At 37.7% G+C, this 12,175-nt stretch overlaps 1 protein-coding gene across 8 annotated transcripts in view; it reads right to left on the reverse strand.

Annotated features, from left to right (window-relative positions):
• LOC106713314 (piezo-type mechanosensitive ion channel component) overlaps nt 1-12,175 on the reverse strand; it is a 52,803-nt gene that overhangs the window by 5,557 nt on the left and 35,071 nt on the right. For 6 of the 8 annotated variants that reach the window (XM_045680788.1, XM_045680818.1, XM_045680745.1 and 3 more), the window contains 17 exons: nt 12,004-12,083; nt 11,649-11,708; nt 11,093-11,257; nt 10,325-10,469; nt 9,738-9,854; nt 9,482-9,648; nt 8,969-9,133; nt 7,806-7,934; nt 7,384-7,470; nt 7,079-7,226; nt 6,550-6,764; nt 5,914-6,072; nt 5,567-5,693; nt 5,302-5,448; nt 5,066-5,166; nt 4,372-4,553; nt 3,863-4,043 (listed from right to left, as the gene is read on the reverse strand). In XM_045680788.1, the coding sequence (XP_045536744.1) occupies nt 3,863-4,043; nt 4,372-4,553; nt 5,066-5,166; nt 5,302-5,448; nt 5,567-5,693; nt 5,914-6,072; nt 6,550-6,764; nt 7,079-7,226; nt 7,384-7,470; nt 7,806-7,934; nt 8,969-9,133; nt 9,482-9,648; nt 9,738-9,854; nt 10,325-10,469; nt 11,093-11,257; nt 11,649-11,708; nt 12,004-12,083 (2,375 nt within the window). The remainder of the gene's footprint in view (nt 1-3,862; nt 4,044-4,371; nt 4,554-5,065; nt 5,167-5,301; nt 5,449-5,566; nt 5,694-5,913; nt 6,073-6,549; nt 6,765-7,078; nt 7,227-7,383; nt 7,471-7,805; nt 7,935-8,968; nt 9,134-9,481; nt 9,649-9,737; nt 9,855-10,324; nt 10,470-11,092; nt 11,258-11,648; nt 11,709-12,003; nt 12,084-12,175) is intronic. The other 2 variants (XM_045680895.1, XM_045680934.1) reach the window with 2 other exon arrangements.

A 12,175-nucleotide genomic window follows, 5' to 3' on the forward strand; every position in this document is an offset into this window, starting at 1 on the left:
CAGTATATTTTCTGTCACACCATGCTGTGCTCAATAATGCCAGCAAAACCACCAAGTTACGTGTGGTATTTGATGGGAGTATGAACTCTAAATCTGGAATTTCATTGAATGATGTCCTTTTGAATGGACCAGTCGTACAAAATGAATTGTTCGACATCCTTCTCTTATTTAGGACATATGTTTATGTTTTAATTTGTGACATCAAGATGATGTTCCGACAAATTTTAATAAATGGACACCACAGACAGTTGCAAAATATTTTGTGGCGAGATAGCCCTGCAAAGCCTATGCTTTGTTTGCAGCTTCAAACAGTGACCTATGGTCTGAAGTGTTCCACATTTCTAAGTGCTCGATGTCTCTTAGAATTGGCCTTGAAGTTTGGTGATGAGTTTCCTCTCGCTGCTCAGGCTATCAAGACAAATACTTATGTTGATGATGTGCTATGTGGCACGAGACATATAGACACTTTACATGAGCTGAAACAACAGCTAGTTGGTTTGTTTAAAAAAGGTAGTTTCATATTGCATAAATGGTGCTCGAACTGCATTGAAGTTCTGAATGACCTACCTGCAGATCAAAAATATTTTGATGAAATTGACATAAACAAGGATAATGTCATTAAAACATTGGGCTTAAAGTATGATGTTAAATCAGATGAGTTCATTTTCTCATGCCCACCATTAAATGAAGGTGACCTGTGTACAAAAAGAAATATTTTGAGTTTCATTGGTCGTATGTTTGACCCTCTTGGGCTTGTTAGCCCCATTATAATGCTATTTAAAATTTACATGCAAAAGCTGCATTCTTTGAAGACGGGTTGGGATTGTGTTTTGCCATCGGAACATCTAGAGGAGTTTAAAAAACTTATCAAAAGTTTAAAGAGTATGTCACCTGTTAAAGTTCCACGCTTTGTTTGTTTTGCTGAGCTTTCAGTTGAGAAAGCTTCAGTGGAAGTTGTGGGGTACGCCGATGCTTCCTTGAGAGGCTTCGGATGTTGCATATATCTTAGAACTCTCTCCAAGGATGGCGCTGTGAAAACGGAGCTCTTATGTGCGAAATCTCGTGTTTCGCCCTTAAGCAGATCTCTCACAATCCCACAGCTTGAATTGAATAGCACTCTTCTGCTTGCCCAGCTGACGAACAGGGTCGTGGCATCCCTGTCAGGTTGCTACCCTGACATGAAAGTTTTTCTCTATTCAGACTCTCAAATCTGTCTGTACTGGATAACTTCCAATGCAGACAGACTTAAAGGCAAACCTTATGTCTCTAACAGGGTTAAGCAAATTAAAAATTTAAGCCAAAATTGTACATGGTCATTTGTTAAAACTTCAGAGAACCCCGCTGATTTAATATCGCGTGGTGTTCAACCAGAAAAATTGCATAATTATAACCTATGGTGGCATGGTCCACATCATTTATTAAATGTTGACTATCAACATCAACCTTTTCAAACCTCTCTTAGTAATGAGGATGTTCTAACTGCTGAGTTTAAGGATGTTGAGGACCCACTTCAAATGATTTCTAGCAATTTCTGTGAAATAGAGGAGGGATTTAACATTTTTGAACGATACTCGGATCTTAATAAATTACAAACTCAAATTGCTTTAATGTTGCGTTTTAAAAATAATGCTAAGAAGGGTAGTAGTAGAATTACTGGGCCTTTATCTCCATTGGAGTATTCAGAAGCTTTAAAAGTTATAATAAAATATAACCAATCATTATTTTTCTCTAAAGAAATATCATTGTTATTAAATGGGAAGTCATGTAAAGCTCCTATAAGTAATTTACATCCATTTGTTGACAGTGATGGGATTCTAAGGGTAGGTGGCAGGTTATCCAATGCACCCAATTTACCATATGATAAAAAGCATCCTATTATATTACCAAAATCTTCAAAATTAACTCATCTTATAATTTTAAATGAGCATTTAAGGCTCTTACATGCTGGGGCAAAATTGTTGTTTTCATCTTTGTCTCAGAAATACTGGATTGTCAGTGGTTTAAGGGAAATTAAGAAACTAGTGCGCTCTTGTTTAAAGTGCTTTCGCATAAAGGCTGAAGGTGCCAAACAATTAATGGGATCACTTCCCTCAGAAAGAGTGACTGCTAATAGACCCTTTCAAGTGGTAGGAGTGGATTTTTGTGGCCCATTTAATTTAAAAGTTGCTAGAATCAGAAGACCTATTGTAACTAAGGCTTATATAGCTGTATTTGTATGCTTTTCAACTAAAGCTGTTCATGTTGAGCTTCTGAGTAGCCTCACTACTGACTCCTTTTTAGCGTGTCTTAAAAGATTTATCTCTAGGCGAGGCTTACCTAATTATATTTACTGTGATAATTCTAAAACCTTTAAAGGGGCTGATAATCAGCTTAAGGATTTGTACACTTTACACGCCTCCCCCAATCACAGAGAAGCTGTGTATTCATATTGCTTAAAACATTTAATAAAATTTAAATTCATCCCAAGTTATTCCCCTGAGTTTGGTGGATTGTGGGAGGCAGGAGTGAAGAGCTTGAAGTATCACTTAAAAAGAATTGTTGGTGAAGTTCCACTCACCTATGAAGAGCTCTATACTGTTATTGCGCAGATAGAAGCTGTGTTAAATTCAAGACCATTGTGCCCACTCTCCTCAGATATTTCAGATTTAAATTATTTGTCTCCCGGACACTTTCTTATTGGTACTCAGTTAACTACTTATCCTGAAGTAAATTACTCTCATGTCAATGTAAATAAACTTAAATTTTGGAATCTTTGTACTAAATTGAAACAGGATTTTTGGAATATTTGGCATAAAGAATATCTTACACAATTGCAAAACCGTGCTAAATGGAATCAAGGTAATGTTAATTTAAAAGTGGGAGACTTAGTCATTGTTAAGATGAGTAATGTTGCACCTATGAACTGGCCTATGGGTCGTATTGTTAAAGTTGTTCCTGGTTCAGATAATAATGTGAGAGTGGCACATGTTAAAATGGCTGATAAAGTTTATGTTCGTTCTTACAGAACCCTATGTCCTCTGCCATTTTTGAGTTAAATTATTTGTCTGTTACTTATTTTAGTTAGTTATACTGATGTAAGTTAGTTACAATGTTAATAGACTTATTTGATGTTAAGTTCTATAATTTGAATATAACTGTTGGCCTGTCCAGCAGTATTATACTGAACCCAAGAGCAAATTGTTGTCTCGTAGGGCTGGACAGGTAAACACACACATACAAGTTGTGTTTTTGTTTTATGTTAAGATGTTTATTTTGTGATAAGTTAAGTTTGTATAATTTAAAATTATTATTGAACTGCATCTTAAATAAGTTTAAAATTAATATTATATATAGCCTTTGTGTTTATCTAGCTTTGCAAGCCAGCATAGATTCAAGTTGTAAAAATGTAATGTCTTTTTCTAAATCTTGTTTTGTATTTAAATTAAACTTAAACTAACTTAAACATCCTATGTTATGTAGTAACAATGTTGCCCCCGGCCAACTATGTTCAATTAATTCACATAAATTATTAATGTTTTTATTTAATTCTCATAAATATTGTTTTTGTATTGGCAACATTTAAATTAGTAGAATTTTTCCTATGCTGGCAACAATTTTGTCACTCTGGAACATAAGTATTTGCCACTAGTACGCACGCTACCTTTTCTAATGCGTGTAATAATTAACTATTCAATAAATAGTTAAATCAAACCACAGTTGTTTAATTCAACACCCAACAAATTTCTTCAGTCGCACTCGAAGAAGTCATCGGTTTGTTTTATTGAATCAGAACCCCCATTCTCCCCCAAAACACAGTGTATTTTGTATGTTTATCCCCCCCTCCCCCCTATGTAAAAGAAAGGTCTCAATATGAGCTATATACCATGTGTCGGGTGGTGAGGTGCCAGTGAGGAGCTGCAGCAGCGTGTCACGCTCAGGGTTGGGGCGGCCAGCCACCAGCGCCGGCAGAGACACCTCGCGGCTGTCCTCCATTGTGGGCGGGTTCTGCGCGTTGTTGCTCGGGTGTGTTATCACATATGTGAACTTCACCGTCAGCGATGCGTCTGTACAGTTTTACATAAAGGTGAGAAAAACTGCATTTTACTCACTCTAGATATGAGCATTAACAAAGAATTTATCTAGCACTAAAAACACTTTATTTTAGGTACAAAGTAATCTGTGGATTGTAGTCATAGCAACGAATTCCGTCAAATTTCACTCACAAAATTCCAAAAATATGTAATTTTTAAATTAGTTCAACACAAAATGGCTTTCTTTTTCAGTTATGGGTTTATTTCGGCTTTTGGAGTTCTTTTGGTAGAATCAAAGCAAGCAATTTTTTTTATTTATGTGCTTTTACACTGGTTGTGTTTGTGTGTGTGGTGTACTCACTAGAAGCAGCCTCGCGCTCGAGACGCGCGAGCTCCGGCGGCGAGATCTCCCACTTCATGGTGGAGTTGGGGTTGATGGTGATGACGGCCACGTCGTTGTACATGTAGTTGGAGAGGAAGGTCTGCGCAGTGCGGTCGCGAGCGTACAGATTGCTCAGCTGCGTGTAGTCTTGCTCAGAATAGCTGCAAACAATACATCAAACACTTGATTACTTAGCTGTTAGGCTCTTCCTACTAAAGGTAATGTAAGTCATTGTAACTTATATTGTATGGTGGCGTAGAGTTCATATTTCTTAAGTCGCTTAGCGAGCTTATACCGATGGGTCCTAAGTATAAGGACTAAAGTAACAAATTCATGATTTTTTTCTTTTTTGTGTTAAAAGGTACCTCTTCGTTTAGTTAAAAAATACAATAAACAAAATACTAATTTACAAGTGGTGTAAATGTTATTTTTTGTTGAAGTAAAAGGACATATGCGGCCTATTTGTTTATATGGTTGAAACTTTGAGAACCTCTCCTGAAAAGTTATCAATTTGCACATTGACCCTTATTCGTAGGAGCCATCGATACGTTGCCTTGTGTAGGAAGGGTCTAAGGTATTAATTACCAAAGTTTTTGATTAGACCCTATTTCAATCAAGACCGAGAAGGAGGAGGTAGGAGTAATTGTTAACAATAAAAAAAATTGAATGTTACATGTCTATGTTGTGTGACTGCGCCGACATCTGGTAGACAGGCAGGAAGGGTCCGATGCGGATCTTCACCGTCACATCAGTGGGTGGGTTCGGTTGGCCGACCTTTTAAATAAAAATAAACAAAATTAAAGTACAAATAATTATAGCAAGGTAAATTATTTTTCTGTAGACTCTTTTTTCAATTTTAAAACCTTTTTGTATGAAATATACTACATATGTGTCTTTGTTAGTTCTTACAGAGTTGCCGAACGCGAAGAAGACGAGTGGAAACCATATGATTGCGATGACGAAGGCAAGTACGCCACCACCCAGCAGATACTTGGAGGTACTAGATTTCTTGACACCACGCGGCTGCGGGAACTCATCTTCCACGTAACGCGAACACTGACGAAAAAAAAAAATATTACCAAGAAGTAGTAGCAGCATTATCTCAGAAAAACTTGCAAAACTCCAGAAACGTTTGCAAATCCCATTTGAAAGTGACGTTTGTATTATTATTTACCTTGAGGAGGAAAACGCTGGCGAAAATATCCTCCATCTTGAGCCAGTCGAGCAGCGTCATGGAGGTGTCCGTCCAGATCCAGTCCATCAGAGTGCGCAACTCGAACACAAATGGCACCGCCATGAACCTGAATAAAAAAATATACATACATTTTTATTTACTTATTTAAAATTAAAACAATTCTACATATTAACTGAAAACATAAAAAAAATATGTTAGAACCTCACAGATTTTTTATTTTTCATTAATGAAGTATATGTTTTTTTTTTATTTAATATCAGAAGTTTAAAACTTTTGAAATGCACATCGCATGTAATATGCAAAATATATAAGATTGTAGAACTGACCCTCTGAAGAAGATCATGTTGAGGAAGTGGTATGACTTGCAGAGGAAGTTGCCGATGATGCGGCGCGGATAGCCGCAGCGGATCTGGTACGCGGAGAGCAGCAGGTACACGCACTTCACCATGTACCACATCGGCGGCGGCAGCAGCGCGTTGAACGTCCTGCAAATTGCAACTAGTACTATAGATCTCATACATTACAACCTATATAATATATACAATTAACTTAGAAAGAATAAAAAAGTTTTTAGAGAGTTTTTTGAAAGAGTAAAAAATTATCATCAAATTTCAAGTTTAGGAACGCATAAAATAAAAACATAGAAACAATTTCTTAATGTATATTACTAGCTGTCGCCCGCTACTCCGTCCGCTAGGAATAAAAAAAAAACATAATAAGTAGCCTATGTATAAGTATTTCATCGTGATCCGTTGAGCCGTTCTGGAGATACCTTCAAACAAACATCCATCCATCTAAACATTGGCATTTATAATATTAGTAAGGTTATAAAACGGAAAGATTTGTTTGTTTGGCTCCGGAATCACAGAACCAATTTGAAAAATTATTTCACTATTGCGAAACTACACTATTCTTAATTCCACGCGGACAAAGTCGCAGGCAACTGCTAGTAATAATAGTACCTTTCAGTGATGAATGGTAATACAAAGAACATCCAGATATGAACGCCGATGATGAGCGCGTACTGGAACAGGATCTTGCCGAGCATGAACTTGCGCAGGTAGAGGGCGCGGTCTATTACAATGAGAGCGAACTGCAGGATCAGCATCACGAGGAATGGGATTGGAACCTTGTTCTCCTCCAGGTACGCTTGCACACCGCCGTCACCCTGGTGAGTCTGAAACAATAATAACGATTACTCATACAAGTAAGCAGTAGAAAGTACGAATATACCCGCGAGTATTCCCTTTTCATTCGAGTAAAAATTTACATCCGTACATCGTCTATGGTTATTCATATTATTTTTTTATTGATATAAATATTTTCAGATATCTTGGCAGCGCTAACTTTGCACAAGTCACTGCACAGAACACAATGTTAGGTGTAACGGGGTATAGCAGGATACGGGGATGAGAGGACTGTGCACCGCGCTAATGACATTGAACCGTCAAGATATTTGAAAAGTATTATAGCATATGCAAAAAAACATACCCCGAATGCGGCAAATCCGAAGATGACAACGAGGAAGTTTAAGAAGTCGCACAGGAACATGTACGCGTACACATCAGCGGTAACGCGCGCTCCCGGCGCCAGCATACGCTTGAAGAAGCGCTGCGTTGGACGTAAATAGCGTTTGAAACTGGAAAAATTAAATAAAAGTCAAGCAAATTCCATCCAGTTTTTTCTCTAAATACAACAGAGGGCGTACTTACATCATATTGCATAATTCAATAGACGAAAACTAAACAATTCAGTATTCGCTAAAAGAAAGTAATGAGAGACAGTAAAATACTTACGATAACAACAACACTTGTGGATAATGTTTGTATGTATCTTCCAATGTCGTTGTCACAGCAATTATCGGCTCTTGATCGTCGTTTACTCTGAAAATAGAAATATAATTCGTTACGAATAAAAAAAATATTTTTAAATTTTAAATCTATTAAAGATAATAAAAGCGATATACGACCATATTCGTCGTATCAATGTTACTAATATTATAAATGCTACTTTTTAAATGAATGGATGGATGGATGGATGGATGGTGTTTGTTAGAAGGTACCTCCAGAACTGTTAAACAGATGTCGTTGAAATTTGGCATAGATGTAGAGCATAGTCTGGAAGGACACGTAAGCTACAAATGAAGGTTTTTCCTTAAGTGTGCGGACGGAGTCTCCGACGACAGCTAGTTGTGTATAATGGTTATGCGTAAGTTTACTTGTAATGGTCGTCGTCAGGAGGCCTGGAGGGCCCCGGCTCGTCCTCCTGCCTCTCATCCAGCTCCGGTACTGCGGTGATGGCCAGACTGCTCGCCTGACCTCCCGCCTCCGCATTACCCTCCACTTGCCTATAATTATGTTAAGCTTTTTTACTTTATTCAAAAGACATAATGTATATACATAGGTGTAATTACATAACGTTTTTCTATACTGTATAATATTGAATAGTATTGTATAATGTAATAATTAAATAGATAAATTCCACGCTTGCACTATCTTTTTGGCGATATTGAATGAACAATCGAATATAACACACTAAATATTCTAAATTATATACTACTGAGCTACAATTTACTTATTTAATATACTAAAATACTAACGAAATAATTTATTTTCTATTTTACTTATAACTACCTAATAAGTAAATACAAAAAGAACGTACAATTTTACATAATTAGCAATGATACAAGTATATTATATTATAATAATACAATCGCGAGGAGTTGCGCCTTGTCCAGAGCATGCGCACGAAGCGCGGCGAAAGGCGCGAGTACCGGCTGCGCACGCGCACGCGCACGTCGTAATCGATGTTGTTGGTGCGTTCTTGTTGGTGTTCGCGCGCCTGCTGCGAGCGCCGCGCCTCCAGCGCTGTCAGCGCCTCCCGCAGCCGCGCCGCGCGCACACCACTGTCTGGTCCGCGAAATATGCATAAACCGCTGTCTCATACCACACAGACAGATTGTTGGCGCCGTTTCTGCTGCGCCCTAATAGATGGCGTTGTAGCGAGACATCGTTTGATTTAATCGCGATGTTTAGAGACATGTCTCGCTACACATATACTTTACGAATTTCGGACAAATTTGCGTAGGAGATAAACACAGATATTTTGGTACGCACACTTTTGCTCACATTTCAACTATATTCTAAGTTTATTTTAACATCTTTTGGAAATGAAATAAATATAGAGAACCACATGTATACCACTAACAGAGCAAAGAATAAATAATCAGGCATCATCACAGATATTTCCCTCCAAAAATTGAGTGGACATCCAAGGGAAAATTGAATAGGATGTCAGTTGATCTAAAATCAGCCACTTCGAACATTAAGATATATTAAAAAAAAAAGTTAATGTAAAGTGTTTGCGTGACGGTGTACTAACGGTGCGGTGCGGTCGTGCAGACGCAGGTACTTGCGGCCGACGTCCGCGCCTCGCCCCTCCACCACCAGCCGCGTGTCCTCCGCCGACAGCGCGTACTCCGCGTCCTCGCGCAGCTCCAGCTCCGGCGACGACTCCTTCCACAGACCCAGAGACTTCAGCATGAACCTGGCACATACAAATGATATATAAAAATGGAATACATGTGCTGAAACTCGGTTTGACTCACCACATCAGTACATTTTTTCGTATAACTCTAGGCTCCTTAGACTCAAAGCGCAATGTTAAATAGTTTAAAATATTCCGTAATCATGCTAATATTATAAATGCGAATGTTTAGATGGATGGATGGATGCATGTTTGTTTGAAGGTACCTTTGGAACGGCTGAACGGATCTTGATGAAATTTGGTACTTATTACGTTTTTTTTAATGCCGCGCAGACGTAGTCGCTGGCGACAGCTAGTTAATCATGATTAAATAATGCTGCTGTCAAATGCAAAATAAATCATAAATACCTATGCAAAAATATGATGAGCAGGAGCAGCAGATCGTAGAGGGCGTAGTTATACTTCCTCTCAATGCCGATGATGCGCGGCGCCGTGAAGGGCATGTTGGCCGGGATCGCCTTCTGGTTCCAAGGTAGGATCTCGAATTGGAACATACTCTTTATCAGCACGATAACCTATAAACAGAAAGTTTTTTAGTATGTACAAGTTTTAGTATTACATTCAGAATTTGGTGTATAATAAAAAAATAGAAAAAAAAAATTACCTCCGTATAAGCAATTAATGTGACCCAGAATGTTTTAGTTGGTCGTGGTATAGTAACAGTGCCCCACAAGAACACCATGAGCGGCAACGGGATAGAAAGGATAGTCGCTGATTGAATCTATATTAACAAAAAGAAAAAAAAACTCAGATTTTTTTTTATTTTACAGACTGAAACTAGCTTTAAAACAATGAACAGACAAAATATGGTATTTTCAATATTTTGAGAAATATTGGACATTAGACACAAGACGAATAAACACGCAGATGAAATCTCGTCATCATCGGCTCACTATACGTGCCCACAGAGGAGTTCGGAGCCCACCCTAAGTTAGAGGTGACTAGGACATAGTCATTCACGCTGGCCCAGAGCCGGTTGGTTGATTTCACAGATATCTTTGTCTCTCAATATCTCAGATAAATAAAAAAATATAAATGAACATATTTAAATCGAAAAACAATGTAGTACATGGCAGAATTCGAACCCTGAACTTGCAGATTGAGGTAAAGTTACTTTACTACTTAACCTCTGAGCCTGCGACGCTTTCACTGAAATCTAAAACAATTATAATATTGAGATTAGACGCGTACCTGGTTAATAAAAACCATGATATAGCAAACGATGTCTGTGTGAGCGAGTACGGCGTACCACAGTGCGTATGCGAGATGTAGAATCGGGGACTTGTCTTGCTTGAACATCGAGTCATCTTGCTCTTCCAATGTAGTCACGTCTTTGCTAAAACATTATACAAATATTTAATAATCCTACTTCGAAAAAAAAAAACCTGGAATACCAAAGATGCAAAACGTGCTATAAATACACCAAATAGATCGAACAAAGGCCGCCAGAAATTGCTGAAAGACATATTAAAACTGTGAAAAACAATATATAATTATCTTCAAGGAAAAAAACAAAATTTTATTATAAAAAGTATAGATAAAATAAAGTGGAAGAAGAGAAATGCAAAATTGATCTCGGGTGAAAAATGTAGCTCCAAAATGTATATCATAAACTTACAATTCTGTATTCCAGTAATACACTCCAGAAGTGTATGGAATATAGCGATAAACAAAATACTTACTCTCATATCAACGATGGATAAAGTAATGAAGATGTAATAAAAAGAAAAATATAAAAGAAGAAAAGAACAAGAAAGCCAAGCCCATTTCAAGCGACGACATTTATTAAATCCAATGAAATTTAGGACAAGTGTCTTCACATTCTTTGAACACCAGGACATTTTATAAATGACGAATTAGCAAATTCTGGTATATGAAGCCACAATTACAATATACAGAAGACTCTTTGGTGTTAAAAGCTAGGTCCTAAACTTCATTAGAACCATCGATTCACTAAACCTTTCGGTGGTCTGTAAGCTAAATGCGCTCTCGTGTTCGGAGGTGTCGTCGGAGGAGGCGGGTGAGGCGGGCGAGGCGGCTCGCGGTGGGCTCGCGTCCAGCCCGCGCTCCATGCTCGGCGCTAGTATTCGGATCTCCGGTACGCTTATTTCGCTTAACTTACGGCTGCAAATACCCCATCATTCTCTCTTGTTTCAACTATATTTTAGCCTTTGATTTTGGCTTATTTATTTAGCTATCGAGTATTCCATATAATTGTTGTTAACTTTTTAAAACAATTTGCAGTTATTTCTCTTTCCAGTTTCAATTCATATTAATTATTAATCAAAATGTTAATGCGCTCTCTGTGTATGCATCTAAGGACGCGTGCTAGTTATGCTAAAAATGTTCTACTTTGGCACAAACTCTACGATGAGTCAGATGATCTTTAACCATGAAACCGGAGAAGTTTAGTCTAAGTTAATTCAAATTTGTAATAATTTGATTAATTTTATTCTGATATTACCTACATGTTAGGTTGTTAAATTACATGCGTCAATAAAAGCGTAATACAAACCCCATCTCGACAGAGGGCACCTGCAGACGTTGGTCGGAGTGTTCCCTCTCCGATGGCATACTACGCGGCGTGTGGAAATAAAATCTATTGCTATCACTTAAAACTACAATACTCAGCTCCATACTAAGGTCTATTAAATCAAAAGCTACATGCTCATAAATTGCTATAACTCCGAAAATAATATGAACAAAACTGTTACCAATAAACAAATTTTTCTAAAAACATTTTATCTCGGATCATTCTAATCAGCACTACTAGTCAGCACAGTTCAACAAAACTCTAGTCTAGTTATTATGGTAAAAACAATCTAAAAAGTACAGACGTAAACGTGCAAATAGTAGTAATTAATACTTACTGGTGAGCTAAAGTTTCCGGCAACGGCTCCCATATCATTTGAGAACCCTCGCGTAGTCCTATACCGAAGCCTTCCTTTTCCTAAAGCAGAATAAGTTAAACATAAGGTTGGATATTATAAAAAAAAATATTGGTAATTCAAGGCTGAGGAATCAACTTGACGCTTGCCTATG

Source organism: Papilio machaon, chromosome 1, assembly GCF_912999745.1.
Source record: "Papilio machaon chromosome 1, ilPapMach1.1, whole genome shotgun sequence".
Taxonomy (NCBI): domain Eukaryota; kingdom Metazoa; phylum Arthropoda; class Insecta; order Lepidoptera; family Papilionidae; genus Papilio; species Papilio machaon.